We start from the raw sequence: 25,913 nt of genomic DNA, 5'->3' as shown, positions 1-25,913 counted from the left end.
CTATATGTGCACAGGAGGAATCCTATCTTGCCAACTTATAGGATGGAAACCCTTAAAAGCAAGGAATATTGCATTTGTCTTCATATCCCTAGCTCCTGGCACACAACAGGCCCTTAATAAATTCTTGTTTACATAAATGCCCTGTCTAGTCCAAACCTCTTATTTTATAGATAAGGAAACGAAGTGACTTTCCTAAGATCCCAAAGGTTGTAATTGTCAGATGGCACTGCAGTCCAGGATTTTTTGACTGTAGAGCACCAGTGCTAACTATTATTTTCATGGATTCAATGAAGATTTTGGTTGGATATAGAGATCTTTTCTAAAAAGGCAAGAAGGGATCAGCTTATGAAGGGCTTTAAATGCTAAACAGAAGAGTTTATATTTGATCCTGGAGGTAACAGGGAACCACTGGAGTTTAATGAATGTGTATGTGTAATATGTGTGACATGATCAGACTATGTGTATACGCACAAAACATATAACACATATGTTTGTGTGTGTGTGCGCGCGCGCATGTGCGCAGGTATTTCTCCCATTTTCCCATGCCATGATTAAATGAGTTTTTCAATGTTACTTTTACAAGCCAGACCCTTTGCTGTACTATAACTACTGCATACGTGCGCGCGCGCACACACACACACAGAATTCAATGAAAAAAACATTTCCAAAGCAGAGTTCACTATCTCTTCCTCCCTACTTCCCCTACCACAATCCTCCCCTTTAAATTTCTCTATAACTGTTGAAGGTATCCTCATCCCCCCCAGTCATTCAAACTCACAATACAGTTGTCATCCTTGACTCCTCATTCTCATGGAACCCATGTGCCCAAGCTGTCGACAAGTCCTACCTCCGTGACATCCCTCATACACACTCCTTCTGTTCACACAGCCACCACCCTTTCCGCCCGCCCGTGTCGCATCACGCTTGGCCTATCACAACAGCCTCCTGGGAGGTCTCCCTGCTTCAAGCCTCTTCCTCCAGTCTGTCCTCTATTCAGTCCTTGGTAAGCTAACCCCTTCCCACCTTTCCGGTCTTCTTACACATTACTTCCCAACACAAACTCAATGATCCAATTTTGTTCCTGGCATGTATTGCTACAACTCCCAACTCCCTGTCTTCTCGCTGGACATCCCCAGCTCAAACATGATCTTCTTCAGGATCCCTTTCCTATGGAATCCCCCCCTCATACTCCCAGAGTGCTTCCCCATGAGACTACTCTTCATTCGCATCATATGTTTCTTATATGTACAGATTTATTTGCATGTTGTATACCCCGTTAAAATGAGAGTTCCTTGAGGGCAGGGACCATGTTTTTGCCTTTCTTTGTATCTGCAGCACTTTGGAGAGTGTCTGGCACATAGTAAGTATATAATAAATGCTTGCTGACTTGTTGATTAAAGAAAAGCTAAGGTTGGTTTCCTACTAGCAGATATGCATGATAAAGATAGGAATGTGGGACAGGATGACAGAAGACAATGACCTTGCCTTCTTCCTTGGCTTTTGTGCTTATGTGTGTGTATGTACACGTGTATGCTGTGTGTGTGTGTGTGTGTGTGTGTGTGGCCTCAAGGGGCTAATCAGAGTCAGAAGACCCAAGAAGCAGAAAAGTGCAGATGATCCTACTTTATCTGATTTTGGTCCTCTTTAAACTAAGAGAGTGATGAACTCGTGCAGAGAAGCCAGAATGGATATGACACGTGGGCCTCTATCTTGCTGAAGAGAGACACAGGCCCTGGAACACTGATGGGAACCCCCCCCTACCCTGTCCTCCTAGAGATTTTCTGGTGACCTTCAGGAGCTGAAGAGCTCGGGGGAGTGTTCATCATATTTGAGACAGAGGTTGTCCCTAACAGCTAAAGAAAGGATCAATAAGCGTATTAGGATGAGATGTGGTATATAAGTGTTCAGAAGCCTTTTCTTCTCAACTCTTTCTGCCTCTTACTAGGAGCATTACATTCTTCTCTTGCCTCTTAGGTCCTCAGAGTCTAACTGGCTTCTGAGAGAGTTACACTTGCACATGCACAAACTCATATTCACATTTAGAAAGAGGTATGTGCATTTGTGAATGACAAGAGGCCATATTAGAGTGTGAAAAACCGTTTGGGAACACTGCCAAAAGTTGTTAGCACTGCAAATATCAAATTGAGAAGCACCATGATAAAGAGAACTGGAGTTGGGGGGGTATCAGGAAAACCTGGGTCCAAATCCTGTCCCTGATAGCCATGTGACCCTAGGCAAGTCACTTAACTTTGCTGGGCTTCAGTTTCCACACCTGTAAAATAATCAGGTTGCACCTGATGTTCCCTAGAGCCTTTCCAGCTTAATATATGATCACATGACCTCCAATTTGCTGAAAAGGAGAAAACTTAAAACTATGAACCCAATAGAAGATAATCACGGATATTTATATTGACAATGAATATGAAAGGCAACAGAATTTGCCATATGTAGAAGTATATAAGTCAACACTTTAAATCAAAACTCTCCATAAAGGAGGATTAAATGATATATTTGCTAATTCCAAGTAAGCAAACACAGTTCTGACAATACAGCAGCTTTCTACCAGAGAAGGGAAACAAATTATAATAAAGTACGAATGCCACACAGTCTTAAGTAAAAATACATGTAAATGCACATAAAGTGAGTTTTACATCCTGAGACTAGTACTATAAAACATTTCAAATAAAGTCTAATCAAATCTCGGAGGAGGACAGTGATTGATGCTTGCAAAACATTTTTCACCCTATTTTCAGTGAGTAATACCAGTCATTGTAGATGGTTTTTCCCTTGATTAGTGATAATATTTAAGGAGGAAAATAGAAAGTAGTCATTACAGTAAGTGTAATAAAATGACCTGTTTCAAGAAGGTCTTTTTTAGTTGCACTGGGGAACTAAATAGGTATGAACTAGGAAACACTGAAAGATGGGAAAAAGAGAAGAGAAAACAGGGTTTTAGACGTGGAAATTATTGGCAATCACAAAACAAAGACTTTAGGAGATCAGACATAGATAATCTGATCTACATTTCACAATCTCACCCTCAGTGATCACAGGACCCATCTAGAAAATCTCAATTCCCACTTGAAGGGTAAATGATCTTGCATTGATTTCCTTGCTGATATTATCACCCTGTCAACGAATGGCAGCTTACTATGGCATGTGGAGGAGGAGGAAGAAGAGGAAGAGAAGAAGAAAGCCATACACATATACATAAGAGGTTATAGTCTGAGCTCACTGTTCGTCATTTGTTTCACTCTATTCCTGGGAACAAATGTGTCTTCTTTACTTTTGATTTTATCTGAATTCACTCTGGTAAAGTTTAAGATTAAAACCATCGTATATAAGGGAGGGGGAAGGGGAGGAAGGTAGTTAGCAGACTAAACTTATGCAGTAATTAGTAGGTAAAACCCAAATGTTTATAGAGAAAAACCTAAACACTGTTCTGAATTCCTGGTGTACAGTTGTTCCCACTTAGCAGGATTTTGTTTATGTAAAGACTAATAGTTCTAATAGTTTTGAATGATTTTAAAATGTTCCTAACTTTGGGTAGAATCTTTTCTAATTTGAAGTCAAGGTCATGTAAGCATATATGTGCCTAGCTAGCAATGCAAACTTGATGTAACATACTTATAACCAGTCACTGATTACAAGTAAATCACTTTCATATGTAAGGATAAATGTAAGAACATTTTTCACCTTAAAAAACAAACAAATACTTTAAAGTCACAAATAATACAGATTCTCAAAAAAGGATATCATAGTTCTAGTACTGAAATGACTGGCCATATGGTTTCTAAAATTTCATGTAACAAATGGAATGCTCTCATTTGCAAGCTATTATTTTATTAAAACAGCTAAATTAGAAAAGAAGTATAGAACAGGTAAGGTATAATATAAGGACATTCAGGGAAGTTAAATTACGTAGCGCAATCTCTTCATTTCTCAGATGAGGAAAAAGGCCCAGAGAAAAATTAACTTGCAAAAGGTCACACAGGTAACTAAGAGGCACAGGTGAGACCAGAAACCAAGTCACCTAGTACACCAGCCTAGATTGTGTCCAGTGCATCATCACTGTTTTTATTAATGATGTAAATTCATAAAGCTCACCTCAATCCAAACCTGAATAAGAAAGGAATAAATACTCAGCACAAATAATTCATATTTTTTCTTGAAAAAAAAGTGAAACCTACTGCAATCGAGTTTTGTCCTTTAAGAAGTCTTTCCTTGAATTGTCGCCTTCACCGAAGCTGTCTTCTTCTTCAGGTTCCAGACTGCGATTGCAGCTTCGGATAATTTGAAAAATACTGTTAACAGTGGATTCCTTCTCTGGATTGTTTAAGCCATTTTGCCCTACTCGTTGTAAGAAATTATCTTGTCCGTTGTAATCAGCTACAAACTAGAAAGAAATATATTTAGATTTGAAAGTGCAACTAAATATTGCATAACCAAGTAACCTACTTCGCTTAGGCTGTTGTGACTTTACAGTTGCAAAACAAAAAAAAAAATAGCATTTATGTATGTTGTACTTGAAAGCAAACAAGAGGACACAGGGCTCTTGACCTTTTCATTTCACTATTTTAAATACTTAACTTCATTCTGATTTTCACTAAAGTAACTTCTGTCACATTACTAAAGAGTAAACATTTCACTTTGAATTAAAAAGAGAAAAATCTACTGCTACTAACTTGAAGGACGTAAGTAGACTGTTTTATCTATGCACTGAAACCAAAGGAAGAAGGGGAGACTAAAAGAGCAAAATTTAATTAAGTAGTTGAGTTTAAATTTAAGATCCCCATGAAAAAGTCACTTGGCCTTTGTCAGTTGCAGAGGCAACAGAACATTTTCTTTCTGTGAGCGTGAACGAGCCTGCAACCCAAGCAGTGAAGTTTATGTCCTGAATATGTGGCTCTCTTTCTGCTGGAATCTTTTCCATACCAGAAGCCAGAGCTACAGCCAGCTGCCAACATGACAGTAGGTTTTGCTTTTCTCTGCCTTAAGAACAAGAGAGTTATAGTGTTTATCACTTGGAGAATGTGCTATGATTTTTTTCCCATGGGATCATAGATTTAGAGGTGGCAGGGACTTAAGAAGTAAAGCACCTTTGCTTTACAGATGAAGAAACTGAGGCCCAGAAAGATCAAGTGATTCGTCCAAAGTCACAAAGGCAACTAAGTCAAAATCTGACCCAAGGTCCTCTCACTCAAATACAGCATTCTTTCCATCAAATCAGCAGCTCATCTAGGTGCCCTTTAAGTCTTTGCCACTGTGTCACATGTGCTGCTTCTGTTGTCTGGGGTGACACGGAAGGCTCCAAGGACTCAGAGGACAGGTCTCTAGTCCTTTGCAAAGTGGGCACAAAAGTCAGTATGTCACTATCAGCCTCTGTTACTATGAAAATGATGGGCAGTGAAACATCTTGCATCTGCCATAAAATATGCCAAATTTCCTTATATTCCTCATATAGCCTTCTACGGTTTTCAAAGTTTTCTATTCCCTCCAACCTCCAAACCTCCAGTTTATTTTAAGCAACTGAAATAGGGCTTTCCCACCCCCTTTTCCTGCTCCTTCTTTACCTCCACCTACCTATATGTTTCAGGGTTCAAGTATCCAGAATCTCCCCTATTTGCAGGGTCTTGAAAACCTTGTAACAGGCTTGGGAGGTATGAGGCAGCAATAAATGGAAGTCTGGAGCTAATCCTCCTAAGGATAGGACAACGAGGTGGTGCAGTGGACAGAACTCAGGAGCAGGAGGCAGTAAGACCCAAATTCAAATCCAGTATCAAACACTTACTAGCTGTGTGACCCTGGGCCAAGTCTCTTATCCTCTGACTACCTAATTTTCCTCATCTGTAAAATGGAGATAGTTATACTACCTGCCTGTCAGGGTTGTTGTGAGGATAAAATAAGATAATATTTGTAAAGTATTTTGTAAACTTTAAAGTGCTACCTAAATGCTAGCTATTATTGTTGAAAAGCATTATTGTTATTTTATATTATTAAAATGAGTTATTCCATCTCTTAGGAGACTTCTTGTTACTCTACATTCATTTTCCCCAAGGAAAAAAATCAAATGACCACTTGAGTTTTAAAATCCAGAAAACCAATTAAGCAGTTTTCCTCCTAGAGGTTCTCTTCCTGTGTCAATGTATACACTTCTTTTCAGAATATTGCCCTTTGTAGAACACAAGAAGGCAGCATGGTTGGGTGGAAAGAACACTGACCCTAGGGTCAGAGGATGTGAGTTCAAGCCCTCCCTTCAATGTTCACCTCTGACTTGTACTGGCTGGATGTCTTTAGGCAAGACAAGTAATTTATCTGGGCCTGAGTGCCCTTATCTATAAAATAAAGGGGCTGGAGTACAGAGATGATCTCTGACACCCCTTCCAGGCCCAGATGTATGATCCTATAAGGCCCCTGAATTCAGAGAAGTAGCATTTCATCAGTCAGTCACCTAGCTTTGGTTAAGTGCTTATGATAGTTCTTGGAGGTGTTTGGGAGATATTAGTGATATGTTAAGAACCAACACAATAGCAACGAGGTATTCCCTTTAATGAATACTAATTAGTTTAAAAAAAACATACAAAAAAGGAGGCAGGTTGTAGCCACTGTAGTTTTGAAAGGATTTACCTCTAAAGTTTCATCTTGTGAGTTATATCGTGGGCAAAGTTTCATAAATCCAGATGTTCCATCTAGAATTTCACAAAGCTCCTTTAAAAAGACACCACAAAAAGGAACCACTTTACAGCCAGGAATATTCAGAGCCCGGTTCACCACTTTCCTGTATTCAGAGGAAGATTCATGTTGGGCCATTGCATCCTTCAGGCTTCTCATGGTTTCAATGTCAGACTGGTCCATAAACTGCCACATCTTTAAAACCTTCCTTGACCTATTGCAAAGAGACATAATTTGGTGGCTGAAGGAGAAGTAAAACAACTCAAGAGTAAACAATTACAACTCTACATGGACTAGGCTCTTCACTTTACTTCAACTAACACTGCGTGAGGAAGAAATTTTAGCCTTCTTCTCCTGTAAGTTAAAAAGCACCCATAGTTCTCTGGGAATCACAGAGCCAAAAGATCAGGCATAAGTTCCAGTGCAGATTTAGTTCTGAGATACATACACAATAAAATATCTTCAAACAAGAGAGAACGACAGTCATAATTAACAATGCCTCTAAGATCCATTCTAGCTTGAGATGTAAATATCAGAGGTCAAGTGTTTGTACATCATTTTATGCCACAATTACATACATAACCATCTGTCTGCACATACATTTTATTGAAAGTGCAACTGGCTATCTGTTCCTTTACATAACAGTCTGACACTACTAAGTAGACAAGCAGCTCTAGTACTCATCCTGTACCTTTTCTTCCAATTTGGTTTCAAGAACCAATTTCATTTCAGGCTAACACCAAGGACCTGGGTTTAAGGTAAAGTGGGGAGAGGTTCCAAAAAGATAAATCTATAAAGATAAGTCTGAGACTATCCTCAGTTTTAAGGGCCAAAAAAAACCCCACCTGCTTCTGTAACTCAATCTGAGGCTTGCACAAATTCATTCTGGGTTGGGCCTAAGATCCTGCTTCAACATAGATTGTCCACAGCAAGCCAAGGCTATTCCTTTTGCCTTTGATTTCACTGGTGGGACCTCCAAAATTTGGGTGAAATTTTTTGGTCATGAAATAAAGCCTCCAGCAAAGTCATAAAATTATGACAATACTGAATTCCCTAAAGTGATGCTATTTAAATTAGCCATGTATTTTTGCCAGAGCATTATTTTATGTAATATCCTATGTTAAAGGTCAATGCCTAAAGAGAAAAACAGGAAAGGTCACTGAAGACAGGAGGTCAGAATGGGTTACTGATGGAATAGATGGAATCCGCAGCACAGAAAAGGAAGTAAGTGAGGTACTCATCGTTGCTGGTGTAAGGTACACTATCTTTTGATGGTCTTTTTCATAAGGCACAGTTAATAATGAAAAGGACATTAAAAAGTACTTTCATGTAACGGAAGAGATCTGTATTAATCCTCAAAGAGTGTGGTCTATTATGAATGAACATTTTAATATCTAATCCAAGTAGAAAAAGAACTTTGTTTTAATGTAAAATGAGAAGATATATGCATGAAGAAATGGCTTGGATCTCTTTGTTACCAGTGTAGAGTGATTTACAAATATTATTTCATTTGATTAAAATCATAAAGAAACAGAGAAAGATCTTTTATTTATTAAAAACTAAAGAAATACGAATTTAAATAAATGTAGTTTCAAGGGCACTAAAGAGACAAATTGCCTTACTGGAGAGACCAGAGCTGAGATATGGTGGGTATCTCCCATAATTTCCATATACATATTTTATGATGAAAGAGGGTAAAATTAAGAAAATGAGAAATCCTATAAGCATTTGGAGACTAGGTATGATTAGGAAAGGATTATTGATTTGATAGAAGAAATAGGGGAGTTGTGACTTCTTAGTGAGAAAATAGCAGCAATATATCTGCAAGGGAAGAGGAACTTAAAAAGAAAGGAAGAAACAGCAGGGGATCTGTATAGTTGCTCCTGTTGGAATGGTGACTGTCAGAGGCAGACAGCTGAGAAGGCTTTAGTTGAGTGGTTCCTGATTGGCAGGAGAGAACTGATGTCATTGGCTAAGAGCTGCAGTAACAGGTATTGCCCTTCCTCACCACCTAGAGTTGGAGAAAGGTGAAGCTTTTCATAAGAGTGGCTGTTCTCTGTTAGCACTTCTAGCTTAAGAAGGAAGACAAGAGGCTTTGTAACTGCTGGGGTGTCCAGGTGAATTGAATCTGAACTGTGGTGCTATGAGCTCTGTTCTGATTTGACAGCAAAAGGTTTGGGACAGTTTGTAACTGGCTACGCTGGTCTTGTCTGGTCTGTAAGTTCAGAGATAGCCAGTTTGATGAGCTTGAAATTTGCATGGCTTACAGAGAACTGCTTTTCACATTAAGAGCTAACATTTTCTAAATGTTCTTTTAAGGGTGATAGTTAACTAAAGGAGTTTATGCAGGCTTTGTTCAAGTAGTTAGCAGAGAAATAATTCCATATGGTATAGATATTCCTGAATGGACCAGTAACAATGAAATCTGCAGTTTAGAGCTGTCGGTTAGTTAGAGCACATGGATTTTCCTCACCCATGTGTTTCCAATCCAGTTTTTTATAAGTATGTGTCCACTCCTTGCCAAAGCTATTGAGTGCATTGGTTGGAGACTGTGATCTAGATTAGTATTTATTTATATTATCATTTGATTACTTACGTATTTACCTTAACATGTTAATATCTATAATACTATTTCTTTTGTGTTGTTATTAAAGTAAACTGGCTATGTTTAAGATCTAATGGTTGTTACTGTGAGTGGTTGATTGTATAGACAGAAAACATATAGGACAGGGGCTCAAGAGGTAGAATAGTAAGTTGGAGAAGTCTATTTCTCTTGTATAGGGTTACCCCTAAGACCACCAAGTAGTGGTGGTCAGCTTCTTAGAACTCAGACTTGCTAATTTGTGAGAAGGTTGGAGGAGCTAAACATGAAGATAAGTGGAATGTCTCATAGGCCTAGCTGAGAGATGTGGTAAAGACATTAAAACCCCATTGGACAGGACCTCATTATAACACATTATCTATGGAATTACATAGGAATAGAGTATTGTCCCACTGGGACATGAACACTTACCTGAGACACAACCTAATTAGTTAGTAGTACCTATGAAAGCTAATACAGATAGTGATAAGAACAGTGGATCACACACTGTAAGAACTTGATAATCCTTGTTGAACTGTTAAAATGAGAGGGGGAAGGATGACTGGACAGAATAACAAAAAATTCCTAAGTTGGAAGAAGCCTTGGATATTAACTCTTCATCCAATGTTGAAAGTCCTTTTATAATACCCCTGACAGAATGTCATCCATTTTCCCCCTTAAACACTCTAATAATAAATAATTCATTCCTTTAAGAGGCAGAACTGTGAAAATGTTGCCAAGTTTTTTTTTAATATTGAGCTGAAATCTCTGTAAATGTCCCTTTGATGGAAGTTCTAACCCCTTGAGAAAATGTCTGATTTCTCTTGCACGTGACAGCCCTCCAAGTATTTGAAAACAACTGTTATATCTTGTCTTACTTTTCTTTTTTCCAGGCTAAACATCTCTAGTCCTGATATAACATTTTTTCCATATCCTTCAGCATCCAGGTCAAAACAACTTAATCTGAAATATTGAAATTCATGACACTGAAGGAGCTTCAAGACCTACAAAAATACAAAGCCTGGATAGAGCAAAGTGAATGTGACGGTTACACATTCAACTCTCAAGTCAGCAAGGGTTCACAGATAGAAAGCAGAAATCTGTGATGTATGAGCATCCAATTAAGACTTTGAATGACTGGTGTGAGGCTGAGCTCTGTATTGTCTCTCAGTAACAAGGAAAAGAACAGCCAACAGAATCCACTGCATTTTCTAATGTCTAAATCATGACATACTACTACTAGCTTATGTAAGGTAACTAATAAGACAATTCAGTGACATAAGTGACTTGAAAGATACAATTATGTGGATTTATGTCAGAATTACATGTTTGCAGTAATTGTTTTAATATTAATTCCATTCACCAACGACCATACCTGAGGCCAGCCAGGAATTCCATAACAGCATTGTAGTTGCCCATATTCCAGCAGCATTTTGCAATGTGTACTAAATACGAGAAGACTTCCCGTTTTTCTTCCATGGTGCCTGCTGTGAGTATCAGCCACGTCACCCAAGAACTCACCTTAGAAAAACAATGAAGTGAAAAAAGCTGCAGTCATACCTTAAATAATATTTAAACATAAATGTTAATGCGAAGAGCATTCATTTAAAAATATTTTCAGAAAGGCAGCATATTGCATGTATTAAGAAGAACATCAGATAGAGTGTCAGAAGGCCTGGGTTCTAGTCCTGGCTCTGCACTACTAATAGCGTGTTCTTTTTCACATCACCTAAGCTCTCTGTGTTTTTGTTTCTTTACCTTTGAAATGACGGTGTTCAACCACTGGACTAAGAAGAGATAAGGACTGAGAGTCTTTATCATTATATGTCAAATTAAGTCATAAATATAATGCTGATCTCAGTATATTTCAGTTCTTCATTATAAAAGCAATATTATGCTCTTCAATATACACACTCAATTATTTGCACTTCAAAATTTTCTAGCTTTCTCCTTAACCTGATATACAGAAACCACTTATAAAAAACATTCAATAAAAATCCTTTTCTGACCAATCTCAGGACTGGTTATTATTATCTCCTATAACAACCTGGACCTCTTCTTACTGTGAGTGGAAACTGTAATCACTTTATCTTTAAAGTATTTTTTAAATTTTCTAACATTTTTATTTAAAGTTCTGAATTCCAAATTCTATCCCTCCCTCCCTCTTGTGCTCCCTCCCTGAGAGACTAAGCAATCAGATATGTTATACATGTACAATTATGTAAAACACTTCCAAGTTAGTCATTTTGTACAAGATGACTCAAAAGAAAAAAAATGAAAGAAAAAAAAGTGAAAAATAGGATGCTTCAGTCTATATTCAAACAATATCAGTTGTTCCTCTGGAGGCAGATAGTATGCTTTATCATTAGTCCTTTGGGATTGTCTTGGATCACTGTGTTGCTGAGAATAGCTAAGTCATTCACAGTTCTCCATAGAACAATATTGCTGTTACTGTGTACAATAGTCTCCTGGTTCTGTTCACTTCACTATGCATCAGTTCACGTAAGTCTTTCTAGGTTTTTCTGATATCATCCTGCTTGTCATTTCTTACAGCACAATAATATTCCATGACAATCATGTTCCATAGCTTGTTTAGCCATTCTCAATTGATGGGCATCCTTTTGATTTCCAATTCTTAGCCACCACAAAAAATGTTTTTGCGCAAATACAAATTTGTACAAATTTTCCCCTTTTTGGGATGTCTTTGGGATAGAGACCTAGCAGTGGTATTGCTGGATCAAAGGGTGTATGTATATTTATATTTATATCTCTTTGGGGAGTTCCAAATTGTTCTCTGTAGAATGGCAGAATTTTGGTTGAGGGATATGTTTGGGAGACTGGTGAAGACTGGTAGAGGATAAATCATTAAAGAAAATGAGAAGTAAGCAGAGCTGATAACCAGTGGCAGGAAATATTTGATTATTTATTCTGCTTAGGCTTCGTATTTCATATCAGCTCTCCAAATGGGCTGATAAATAGAATCATCCTCCAGGAACTTAGTCAGATGTCCAATGGGAGGGAAAAGAGACCTGACAGTGCAAAACCGAGAGCAAAGAAAATAAATGATCTGTGCCCCTTGAATGCAGCACAATGGCAGAAATATTGGTGTGTTGATGGATGCAATTACTGGCTGTAGGGTTAGTAGTAAGACTAGGAAAAGAAGTCTACCTGGAATCTGAGGAGCTAAGCTTCATCTAATAGCAAAAGTGGCTAGTGGACATATTTTAGACCCTTCTAGACTTTCCTTATATAGCAAGGGTTGAAGAGAGGAATAGAAAAATGAATTTTTTCTTTATCTGTATTAGTCAAATCAATTTGTGGTGGATTAGAACAAGATTTCTGTGAGGCACAGTGAATTGAGAGCTGAGAAAGCCTGGGAATAAATTCTGCTTTTGACGCATACTAGTTGTGTGACCATGGGCAAATTACTTCACCTTTCAGTATCCCAGGCAACTCTCTAAGAATAAACTAAAGGGCAAGTTCATTGGCAGGGGGAATTTCCTCATGAGGAGTTCCCATTCCAATAAAACCCCAGTTTTGACCTCCAATCTCCATCCAATTTGTCAATTTTTGTCTTTTGTTTTCTTTTACTTTCTCCTTAATTCCCTAGTAAAGTTCTCTTTGAAGAAAAAGAAGTTAACCTTATCAAATTAAGGAAAGCAGAAGAGTATCCACATCTCTACCAAGAGAACCAAGACCTCAGAGTTCTTACAGAAATCAGGGATAGTGGTGGCAGCAACAATCACGGGTACAATTCCGAGAGATGTAAGGGCTTGGGCCTATCAGAAAGGTCCAACAACTCAGAACCTTAGCAGGTACCTGGGGTAGGTATTCTTTCACATAACTGATTTCTTCATCACCTCTCACAGGCTCTTAAATTATTCCTCAAATTATTTTGTTATTTTGCACACTTCAGTGTTGAATTAAATGCTTACTTATTGTAAATATAAATTATTTATTACTTACTACTAATACTCTGTATTAGTTATTGTCTAAGTGGATTAACTCAGTGGTTTGGAGTTCCATGCTAACGAGATCAAACATGAGTTTAAATTTTATGTAGGTCTTCACTTTATTCTGTTGCATTACTAGTGACTGTATCTGCATCTGGTCAGCAAATATAACATATAATGACAAATTAAAAAAGCAACTTAAAACATGTCTTACTTATAGAATAATATGTTAGCTCTGGAAGGTACCTCAATAATCATCCAGTCCACCCCCTCTATTTTATTTTATTTGACCGTAAGGTCAGGGATCATTTCTACCATTTTTTTTATCACCTTACCACGGTGCCTAGCATATGGTGATTAAGAAATGCTTGTTGATAGATTTATTTATTTAAAATAAATTTTATTAATGCCTTTTGTTTTTGTATCACAGTCATTTTTGGATAGTGACACCTATGTCTCCCACCAAACGAGACTTCCCTTGCAACCCCCAACACCTCATCTCTAACCCTCCCAAAACTAAACAAAACAAAAATACAAAAACAGCTAAGGAAAACCAACCCACACATTGGCCTCCTCTGACAGTGCACACAACATTCCATACCCTTGGTCCCATACCTCTTTACAAGGAAGGTAGTGTTTCCACCAATCTTCTCTGGGACCGAGCTTGTTGAGTGCAATTACTCAGCATTTGACATCATTTTGGCATATTTTTTTTCACACTATTGTAGTCTTTGTGAATATTGTGTTTCTAGTTCTGCTTACTTTACTCTGTACCAGTTCATAAATATTTCCTATGTTGCTCTTTATTCCACCACCTTCATATACCACAATTTGCTAATTCCCAACCAGTAAGAACTCATTTTTTCCCCAACTGTGATGATTTCACTCAGTAGTTATGAGTATAACAAATAAGTTGACACAGAGTACACCAGGATAAACTCAAGTGACGATTTAAGACGGCTTAAAAGGAGGCTGTTAAGTTCTGGATGCTCTCTTAAACTTTTAGCCTATCCTTTTATTTTGCTCCAGTAGGGTGTTTAAATAAAGCAATGGAATCAGTATTAACCTCTTTACTTTACCCATGAAAACTCAAAGAAGGTAAAGTAACTTTCTTAAGGTTATATAGAAAGTTAGTAGCAGAGCAGAAACTAGAACTTAGACCTTAACTTCTGGTCAAGTGATCCTTCTACCTTGGTACCTGGCAGTGATCAAGTTTTATGGGTATTGAGTATGGGGACTACACGCAAATATAGTGTGAAATAATTGGGGGGGGTGGAATAACGAGTCGAGTATTCAAACTGATAGAAGGGTCCATGAAAACTAGGGCACAGGGGCTAGATGTCAGTTAATCCTATCTACACAGAAGACTAAATAAGGACCATAGAATCATAGATTTAGAGCTGGAAGGGACCACAGAAGCCATCAAAGAGATAGCAGCAAAAGAGACTAGGATTACAGAAGCAAGAGTTTCTTGATCTGAAGGAATTTTCAATAATAAAACTATCTCCAAAGCCTTAGCCAGAAGTTTTTGAAAGCCCTCAAGAACTAATGACACAACTCATTACTTTCTATTTTGAAATGAGCTGCAGTGAAATGCAACAGATTATTTGCCACAATTTGCAGATGATCACAAATGCAAATTAGTGCCAAGCTATAGGGATTTCCAGTTTCTAACTCTGCTTTGCAGTTTCTACAGCTTTTTCTTGGGTTATCTTGGGCTAGAAAGGAACAAGGTAGTTACAGGAAGGAATAACAATAATAATAGCTAATATTTGTATATTTAAACTTGTAATAATTGCCTTAAAATGCACAATTTTCCCTTTTGATACACACAACTCCATGCTACCCATTTTATAGATAAGGAAACTAGTCACGGACAGAGCTGATACTAGGACCAACGTCTCCTGACTGTTTCAATGCTTTTTACATCACACACTCACTAAGGGAGAATGGAATCTTTTAAGACATTCAGAATTAAAACATCTGCCTAGAGATCCCGTATTTCACTAGGGCAAATTCTAGCTGAGAGATTGACAGGTACTCCAAAACATGAAGTAGATACTCCAGGCTCACTCTAGGTAAGTACCCATAGTACTGGAATTTCAGAACCACTTGAAACCTGGCCCGGGTTGGTCCCCTGATGGCTTGCCAGCTTCATATGCAATATATACTATATGAACTGGATTAGAGGTACATGTTTCTAGCAAATTTTGGTATAGAGTCCCATCAAGAGACAAAATGGCATCTATATCAACAGAGAATATTCCATTCAAGTTCAGAATAAATAACAAGTTGTCCAATAGTGTTGGGAGTCTAAATATGAGATCTGAAACATCTGCAGGTCAGGTCCCCAGAGTAAAAATATCTATCTTTGACCCTGGGGAGAATCTTAAGGGTCACGCAATGTTCCCCAAAAGATGGTAACATGGTCATGGTCCCATCTTCTCAAGAACATTGAACAGACTTTCTTGCTGTGTTTTAACCAAAACACTTTTAATAGAGGGTTATATTTTCTCTTAAAAGTTCATGAAGAAGGAAATGAGTAAGTCATATTTTAAAAGTTTATCATTCAGTGGAACTTAGAACATATTTTTGATAGGAAAACAATATTCAATGATGTTATTTTTGATTCTTCCTTTATTCTCACCTCTCATACATAATTAGTTACCAAGTCCTGTTATTTCTATTTCCAAAGCACCAAATATCTTTCATATCTATCCATTTTCTTTTCCTGCTGCTTCTACCTTACAATACACTCATTACTATTTCCCTGGACTTCAATAGCCTTCTAATAAATCTTCCCATTTGTCGCTGATAGACTAAATAAGCATGTATTTAGTAATGTTATTTTTCTGCCCAAAACTCATGGCTCCCTATTGCTTACTGAGTAATTTAGAACTTCTTAATCTGACATTTAGGGCCCTTCATGATTTGATGACTCATTTCTCTAGCCTTATCTCATACTACCCACCTTCCACATCATATATGCTTTATCCATATGGCTCTAATCACCATCACCTATATAACCTTGTGGTTTACTCCTTGGGGCTTTTCTCACACAATTTTCTGTACCACGAATGTTTCTCCTACCCTTCTTGGGTGCTAAATTCTTATTCATCCTTTAAGGTCCAAATCAAATTTCATCTCCAACAGCAAACCTTTCCAGATCCCCAAAATTAATAATGACCCTTCCCCTCATACCTTACACGGAACTTTGGTTATACCTCTCTGATTCACTTTCATATTATTTTGTATGTCATATCCCCCTACATATTTCCCAAGGGGATGAAACATTGACCACAAGTTTTGGGTTGTCCCACTCACAAAGTTCAGTGGGGAAGGGATTCAGCATGAAGACGGAACTCACCTGGTATGTGGACCACACATGAAAATTGGAAAGAAGGAAGAATGGAGGTGAGAATGTGGAATCATGGCTCCAGAGTATCTGTGCATGCATCTTGCTGGCCTCCGGACAGGATGGAGAAACAAGCAGTCTGTTTTGAACCTGAATCAATTTCACTTGCTGGTATAAAGAAGGATTTGAAGCTGAAGAGGGGTACAATCAACAGCCAGCTGGGATCCATAATGCATAGCGCAGGGGTGAAGAATCTGTGGCCTCCAGGCCACACATGGCCCTCTAGGTCCTCAAGTGCAACCCTTTAATTGAATCCAAACTTCACAGAACAAATCCCCTTAATAAAAGAATTTGTTCTGTAAAACTTGGACTCAGTCAAAAGGCTGCACTGGTTCCCCGCCGCTGGTCTAGACACCCAAGTCCTCGTTAATGCCTAGTACTTCCTTCTCCACGTAACAACGCGAGAGAGAAGATTCTGGAACTCCTGGATTTGAGCTATTTTACTTAACTGTTTTACTTTGTTACAAGAAATTTCTCAAAAATTTGAGAATAATCTGTAAATAATTGTAAGGTGAAAACAAAACAAAACAAAAATGGAAAGAATCTGACCCTCCTCCTGTCCTCAGGGAGGACAGGTTCCTTAGGACTTAACCTGGGTTCAGAGCTGAAGGGGCCCCCTGGTGGAGAGGCATAAGATCCCATGTCCCCTGGCTGTTCAGCCATTATTTGTATTGTTATACACATTGCTAAACATAACACTTACAAGCAAATATTGACGAGATTTATGCAAACAGTAATATAACTATCAAGATATGCATACAGACATTCATTCAATTACTATTTATTGAAATGTTGGAATCTCCATGTTAATATCTGGATGGTTTATGGGGAAAATGGCTCACTGAAACTGAGGCTGTTGCAGAAATGATGGTCACAGATTCATCTGGTTCCTTACCTCACCTCCCCAATATCCTCATTTTATATATGAGTATAGTAAAATGAGGTGCAGATAAACTGAGGAACCTACTTAAACCCGAACAGCTAACATCAACACTGGTTCCCAGGAATTCTCGACTCTTCATTCAGTTTTCTTTCTAGCAGACTAGGCTGCCTTAGTTTCTCCCTGATTAAAACTAATAAAAAATTAGCCACTTTGGGAAGTGCATTCACCGGTCCTTCAGGCCACTTGGCTATCAATGACTGCATTACTGCTCTAGTGAAACAACATGAATGTGGCCTGAGAGTTAATGTAGCCTCATACTACTTAACTTAACTCCAATGAGGTGCTGACTCGCATGGAAGGACAAGAATTAAGTGTGCTGTTAGAGTTCATGTCTAAATGTTGATCAGGCATCCAGATTTAATTCCTATCAGTTAAATCATTTCCCATATACTTTCCCACAATGTTAGTAAAAAATAGCTATACTGTATTTCACATGGAAACCTAATTTAAACCAACTGTTGTTCCGTTTTACAGTGTGACTCCCTGGGGCCTTGGTTTTGTCACTGTGTAAACACTGTTATCAAAAAAAATTTTTTTAAGTGATCTCTTTACAGACTTTGTTTTTTTTTTTCCTTTCTGTACCAATATATTCGCAATTTTATAGACATTAAATAACAAGAACTTCATATGCAATTTTGGGGGGAAATGCCCCCAATTTTTAGAAAGATAAAATAGCAAATGTCAAAACAATTGCTATATGAAAAGGATGATTAGCTATGTTTACAAAATGGCAAAGGAGACAAACATATTGCTAACTTCAGGTTTTTCAGGGTTCTAAACAAGTGAATCTAATCAAAAGAATTTCAAACTAGAGCATGGGGAAGGGAGAAAACTGTCTGTACATCTCCACTACACAAGATACTATAGGGTGGCAGTTCTTACCGGAGGTTTATGAACTTTTAAAAAATATTTTGACAACTGAATTTCAAAATAATTGGCATCCTCTGTAATCTTATTTTTTTTCTGATGCTGGATCTTTCTATTGTGCTGAATCTGGAAGTGCAACAGTCACTCATGCATGGGCAGATCCCACTGCCTACTGGCACAGAAGATTTGACCTGATCTGTTTCTGATCTGGAGTCACAAAGATCAGAGTTCAAATCCAGCCTCAGATACTTATTAGCTGTGTGACTCTGGGCAAGTCACTTAACCTTGTTTGCCTCAGTTTTCTCATCTGTAAAATGAGCTGGAGAAGGGAATGGCAAACCACTTCAGTATCTTTGCCAAGAAACTGCAAACAGGTTCACAAAGAGTTGGTCATGATTGAAATGACTGAACAACAACAACAACAACAGATGTATAAGGCAAATGTGTCCTATTATAATTGCTCCACATGATCACTAAGATGTTTCTTTTTTTAAAAATATGGATAAAAATTCACTTCTTCGAGTAAGACTTTCTTAGTTATTCATACCTCAGCATCTACCATTCACTTCTGGTCTGGATTTATGTACACATAGGTAAAAAAAATCACATCTGTTTTAGGTCTCCATGGCTATATATATGTTTGCACATGTTTGGCATATTGTCATTGCATCTATTCTTATGTCTTTTTCATTTACTGCAATTTCTACAAGGAGAAAGACCTTTTTCCTATTCTTTTTATGACTGTTAATGACATATAATAAGTGGCTATTTCCTAACTTATTCTGACTGATAGCTTGCTTCCCCAATAGTAGAAAGAGGCAAAGGACAGGAAGTATTCTCTGCCTTTTGGCTCCCACTGATCCTAAATTTCCATATAGATTAAAAAAGAGTACAAATTGCTTATTACCAAGAAAAGATTTTGGGGGGAGATATGCTGATATCCAAAAATTTTGAAGAACAACATAATCTCTTAAATCAGATATATGAAACAGACTACATGGAGAGATGTCACACACTAGTCATGAATAGTGTTTAGCACTATATGCTGGACTGCTCTTTATTAAGCACAGTTTTAATAATATAGATACTTACAGCAAGTATCATGTCTGCCCAGTGCCTAACCACTGTTTTCTGTGCCCAGTGCAAACATGAGTCCCTGGCAAAGGACCAAGCATAGTTCATCACGCACTTCTAGTACAAACTTGTGGGTTCCCAGCATGTACATAACATCCAAAACACATCATTTCAGGAAACATGAGAGAAAAATGCTTACTTTAAATTTTATTCTACATTGTTATTTCATAACTTTTTGGATTGCTGGTGCCAATAATGATATCATCCAACTGATTTTTTAATTAAAATAGACCAACAAAACTGCAAATATTTTATAAACAGATCACTATACTTTGGTAGCTTCTTAAGACATTACATTTACATAGGACAATATGATTACAAGATGTTATACATACATTATCTCATTTGATTCCCAAAATAATCCTTTCTAATAGGAAGCATGAAATTTTTCTATTCCCATTTTATAGCTGAAGAAACTGAGATCTAAAAAGGTTAAGTTACTTATTGAAGGTCATACAGCTAGTAAGTACGGAATTTAAGGCCCTCCAAAATCTATCTACTTTTCCAGACTTATTTCCACATTCTCCTTCTCCTATACTATGTATCCTTGTCAAACTGAACTATTAGTTGTTCCTCAAACTTAACGTTCCATCTATTTCTTCCATGCATTTATGCAAGCTATCTCCCCTGTTTCCTTCAAGAGGCCAGTCAAGGGTACTTACCTTCTAGAAGGCAAGAAACTATGATTAAATACCCCTATTAGTTTCTTTTCACACTCAGTTTGGCACTCTCTCTTCCATGAAGCTTCCCCTTACTCCCAGCTGCTAGTGCTTTCTCCCTTCTGAAATTGTTCTGTATCATGCTTATTTGTGTACATGATGTATCCCTGCAGGAGAATGGAAGCTCTTTGAAGGAAGGAACTATTTCTTTTTGTCCTTGTATTCCCAGCATCTAGCACCAAACATATAACAAACAGAATTAAATTGTTTTATATGACATCTTTCATGTTCCACCTTGATTTAATTTGGTTCCTCGAAACTCTTTCCCCATATATAATACATATATCATTGTGGCTGTTGGGACATAAAATTATATACAACATCATTATCACTAGGTTGTAATATTCTTAAAGAAATAGGAACTAAGGGGATTGGTTTGAGGGTATCTCTATTCAAATGCTTTCTAGGAGATGAACTAAAAACTATAGATTTTTTTGTTTATTTTTGAAAGTCTATATTCTAATATTCTCATTCTGTTTTAATTCCAATAAACACAAAAAGAGATCGAGAATTTGAAATATAGACTTTTCAATGTAAAAAAGCCTTTATATCTTTTAGTTCCTCTAAGTGCCCAGAAATCATTCTACTGTAGCAATCTGAGAGATAACTATTCTTCTAATAATATGAATTATTTTAAATTTTATACCAAATTGACAAATATTTTACTACTGGTAACTATCTGGTGTAGCACTATATGCTACTTCAATTACCTTGAAATGTCACCTATGTATACTTCACCATGGATTAAATTGGTAATAATCCTCAATAATCTATTATCATTCTTCCTCTCAATAATAATCCTCAATAATCTATTATCATTCTTCCTCTCAACGCCTAACTGAAATGAACAGCTAGTTCATTCGAAACTACTCAAAGAATACAATTTCGCAACTCATACTCAACAGTGTTAATAGTCTTTAGCTCTGCAGGAGGGTGATGGTAGTGCCTAATGTGAGTTGTCTTTACAATACAAATATGTTACCATTCTTTAAAAGTACTTATTAATAACCTTCTATTTAAGATAAATTGCTAGCAGTGGTTTTAAATTTTGCATCAAAATGGGGCAATATCCTTTTTGGGTAAGATAGACCAAAGACACTTTTTCGCGACCCCAGGAACCTATAATGTCAAGAGGTCGTAAGGTATCTTTGTCAGGGGTACGAATGATGGTAAGGACTGAGCCTTTAGTAAGGAGGATTCTTATTTTAAAAAAGGGAGGATTATTAAAAGGGAGGGGGCTAGAAGGGAAGAAAAGGGTATAACAATAGCTAGCATTTGCAGCTAGTTTACAAACAATACAAGTTAAAATAATGTGAAATATAAAACTATACCAGGTTGCATTTAATGAGAGCCAAAATTCAATTAATATGATGTGTACAAGCTAGTCAAAGGTGTTAAAACACTCCTACTAGTCAATCTGTACTTGCCTATTGTCATATATGGATGTGATGTGCTATTATTGTATACTATATTGTCAACAGTTAATTTTTCAAAAAGAGCCCTTAACAAAATGAACAAAAAGAATACTTCAGCTGGAAACACTGCCAATGCAAAAAAGAAGCAGCTTGTTACTATATTAGTACAAAAATTCGATGTAATCAAATGACATGAACATGGTCATAATAACTCTAAAATAGGATGAGTTGTTGGAATGTCTGAATCTATAGTATGGAATATTATACAACATGCAAGTGAATTAAAAGAAAAAGGCAAATCTATATTAGCTTTTTGTGGTTTGCAGACAACTACAAGGAACAGTAGTGTTACAATTACAGCAATGGAGCATCTTTTAGTTGCGTGGGCTGAGGACTGAAATGAAAAAAGAAAAAAAAAAACATGTTCCTCTCAGCAGAACAGCCATTCAAAAGCTTTAAGTTTATTCAAATGAGTGAAAGAGAATGGAAAGGAAGCTAACAATACAGAAACTTTTGCTGCTAAGTGTTGGTTGAGTTGATGGCTTTAAAATTTGAGCTCAATTACATAATGTTAAAATTATCTGAGAGGCAGGCAGCCAGTGAGGATGAGGACATGTCAGATACATATATTTATGTACTGAAGACAATAATTGAAGGTAGATACTCTGATCAACAAATTTTTAATGTGGACAGAACAGCCTCATTCTGGAAAAGGTTGCCTTCTAGACCTTACATATTCTTATCTTTTGCTGTTTTATTAATAAACATATAAAAACTTATTAAAAATTTTTTTTCATTATAATTTTCATTGAGAAATTAGAATTTCCATTGGAATAATGCAAACATTTCACAGGATTTATTATTTATACCAACTGGGACCAAGCTGTGTACATCACTTTAAGGTTTGCAAAATGCTTTTTTTTTTCCCCTTAAAAAAAAAAAAAAGACAATTGGGGTTAAGTGCCTTGCCCAGGATCACACAGCTAGTGTCTGAGGCCATATTTGAACTCAGGTCCTTTCGACTTCAGGACTGGTACTCTATCTACTGCGCCACCTAGCTGCCACTTGCAAAGTGCTTTTTAAATATTATCTCATTTTACCCTTTTAAAACAACCCTGGGGGCAGTTGCTGTCATTATCCCCATTTTGCAAATGAGGAAGTTGAGGCAGACAGAGGTTAAGTGACTTGCCCAGAGTTACACAGCTAGTAAGTATCTATGGCCAAATTTGGACTCAGGTCTTCCTGACTCTAGGCCCAGCACTCTATCCAATGAGCTGTCTAGCTGTCCCATGGACTAGACAAGGGCAAGAGCCAGATTTATTCCTCTACATTGTGTGGCTCTATCCCTTCCTGCAAGTTAGCTCCAATTCAAGGACTGTCCAGTAACTTCTACATTGGGTCCAAGAGACTTGGTTCAAGAACTCAAGATTCAGGAAATCCTCCATTGGTTTAAGAAGCTGGTGTTGTCCAGGGGGGTCAGTCAAGGAACTCTCCATCATTGAATCTTTGCTGCTGGTCTGTGTTCCTTCATTTCCAGAGTTGGATGAGGAACTGCACACCCTCCACTACTGTCTCCGTCTGCTGCTTTTGCTTTTTCCTTGGGACCAGGGAGTCGTAAGGGGCTGTGCAAAGCGGAGCCTATGTGAAAACACAAGTGTCTTTCTCCATGTCTTAACTGTCATTCTTTCGGTCTTTATGTCCATTGCTCTTCCTTTTAAAGGCGAGCTGTTCTAGGGTGTATGCCCTGTAAGTCACCATGGCTCTTTTAAACATAAGTATTCCATGAGTTCTCTTTTCAGGGAACTTTTTAGATCATTCTCCCTTTTCCTCCTCATCAAAATGGTTCCATTTTGTGTCTTCAGAATTTCATTCTTGGAAGTTTAATTTACTTGGGACCAAATTCCCTGAGAGAACTTTAACCTGTTGCAAGGGTTCTGAACTTGGGGTTGGAACTTGTTTTTTTAAAAAAAATTATGACAATTGTATTTCAAGATAATTGGTTTCTCTTTTAATCTGAAGTATTTTATTTTATGTATTTAGAATATGATTCTGAGAAGGGGTGCATAGGTGTCGCCGACTGCCAAAGGGATCCTTGGCAAAAAAAAAAAAAGGCTAAGACCCTTGGTCCATTGGATCTTTTCTATCCTTCCTCTCACCTCTTTGAAACCTGTTCTTCCAAAATCTCCCAAAATGAATGCATCAGTCAGACTGGCTTTTGTCTCTTGTATCATAAATTCTAAGATGATATAATCACTTTCCCGTAAGTCTACCTTGGTTTCTAAAACCAAGAACTTTTTTTTTTTTTCAGAGAGAATCAAGTCCAGAATAATATTTTTCCTCACTGGCTCTTCTATCTTTTGAAGGATGAAATTATCATTAAGGAAAGCAAAAATAATATATTGGCTGCTCTGCTTTTGGCAGAGTCCTCCAGCAGATGTTGAGATAATTGAAGTCTTCCAACACTACTAAAGCATGCCCTGATGCCAGGCTTCTGATCTGTTTCCTGAACTCATTTATTTCCTTTCTGTTGGGTGGTCTGTAATATATTCTGATTATAATATCACTTCTGGTTCTGCTTCTGGTGAGCTTTACCCAAGTACTCTCCTTTGTGCTCTACCTCACCCTCTAGTTCCTGGATTTCCTCAAACAAGAACATCTTCTTAATACACATTTCAAATCTGCCTCTCCTTTGACCTAGCCTGTTCCTTTCACGTCAGAAATAAGGGATTATCAGTTATTAAAAGCCTTCCATGTATGCTGCAGATGAACGATACAATATATTTTTTAATCTTTAGAAATTACAAAACTCCAAACAAAACAATAAAACTTCACTGTAAAAGTCTGACTGTCTAGCTTCTTGTCCCACTGTTCAACTGTACCATATTAGGAACAGACTGTCTGCCTGATGCAAAGGACATAAACTTTTTTTTTTTTTTTAACACAAACTTCCTGGCTCACACCTTCCTGAAACTGGACAGATATCTTTTGCTTATTTGTTTATTTAAACTTCTATTTGATACTGAGCTAAAAGGGGCTTTTTTATTTCCAAAAATAGCATTAGATGGCTATGTCAATAAAATGTGAAATTAAGATTTGTCTTGGATAATGCAATTTTTAAAAATTAGTTTTGTACTGAAAACTTAGCTTAAATATTTTGGCCACATAATGAGAAGACAGGAGTCACTGGAAAAACTCCTGATGTTGAGAAAGACTGAGAAAGAGAAAATTGAGAGAATGATGAAAAGCTATAAATTAATTAAAAAAACTAACTAAAAAGAAAAAACCACCCTATCTCTAAGTGCTCATAAAAATGGGAAAAGACTTTAAAAGTATTTTCAGGAATTATTTTTCTAAGGCATAACTGGCATGTGATAAAACACACATGTATGGATAGAAACATGCTCACTCATGAACAGTCATAGTCTTTTCCCAAATATTCATAACACCTATAGAATACATGCTGTATAACCCTAGTTATTTTGGTCAACAATAACTTATTAAGCACTTTCTATGTTCCAGCACACTAGGCACTGGAGATATAAACACAAAATGATACCTGAAATCTCACTGATCTCCATCTAAGTAATACATTCTGTAAAATTTTAGGTGAAGTTTGAACTTCTTTAAAATATTTGGACACGTTTCAGTTTATTTTATGATAGTGCCCAGATGGCTCATTTTACTTGACTTGGAAGAAAAGAAAGAACCTTAGAAAGAACACTTACCATTTTAAATCTGATTAAATTCTATGCCAAACAAGGACTGGAAACACTATGATGTTTGTACAAACAATCTTTTAAAAAGTATTTTGCAAATCTACTAAAATGTTCTGGAAAACTTCTAAAACACAAAATAGCATTACTCAGAGGTCATGTCTTGATTCCTTGAATATTATTTTCAGTGATAATGGCCAGATTTCCCAACCTGTGTCTTGCAACTTTAGGTAGCATAAACTTTTGAAAGCTTGCCTTTGGAAATACCTGAACATCCCTGTCACCTCCTCATCTCACATCACTTAGATGACTTCCCCCATCACCTTCTCCTTGACCCATGTCTCAAAGGAAAAGGTAGCCTTTCTCTTTGCCCATGAGCCCATCTGCCCTTCCCATCACGCCTACTCTCACTCTAACCTTCCATTTCTCTATACCTAGCTGCTTCCCCACTGCCGCCAAACACATTTGTGTTTCCTTCATCCTTAAAAAAAGACTTCACTC

General features: G+C 37.3%; 1 protein-coding gene across 1 annotated transcript in view; it reads right to left on the bottom strand.

The window, feature by feature from the left end:
• Window positions 1-4,186: 4,186 nt before the first annotated feature.
• PLCE1 (phospholipase C epsilon 1) overlaps window positions 4,187-25,913 on the bottom strand; it is a 166,756-nt gene continuing 145,029 nt past the window's right edge. The window contains exons 4-6 of the mRNA XM_027839818.1: window positions 10,629-10,774; window positions 6,628-6,886; window positions 4,187-4,396 (exon numbers count right to left, since the gene is read on the bottom strand). Of these exons, the coding sequence (XP_027695619.1) occupies window positions 4,187-4,396; window positions 6,628-6,886; window positions 10,629-10,774 (615 nt within the window). The remainder of the gene's footprint in view (window positions 4,397-6,627; window positions 6,887-10,628; window positions 10,775-25,913) is intronic.

The sequence above is a fragment of the Vombatus ursinus genome, unplaced genomic scaffold (assembly GCF_900497805.2).
Source record: "Vombatus ursinus unplaced genomic scaffold, bare-nosed wombat genome assembly UNPS02014833.1, whole genome shotgun sequence".
Classification (NCBI taxonomy): Eukaryota; Metazoa; Chordata; class Mammalia; order Diprotodontia; family Vombatidae; genus Vombatus; species Vombatus ursinus.
The sequence above is the reverse complement of the archived record's forward strand: the minus strand, read 5'-3'. Positions and strand labels throughout refer to the sequence as shown.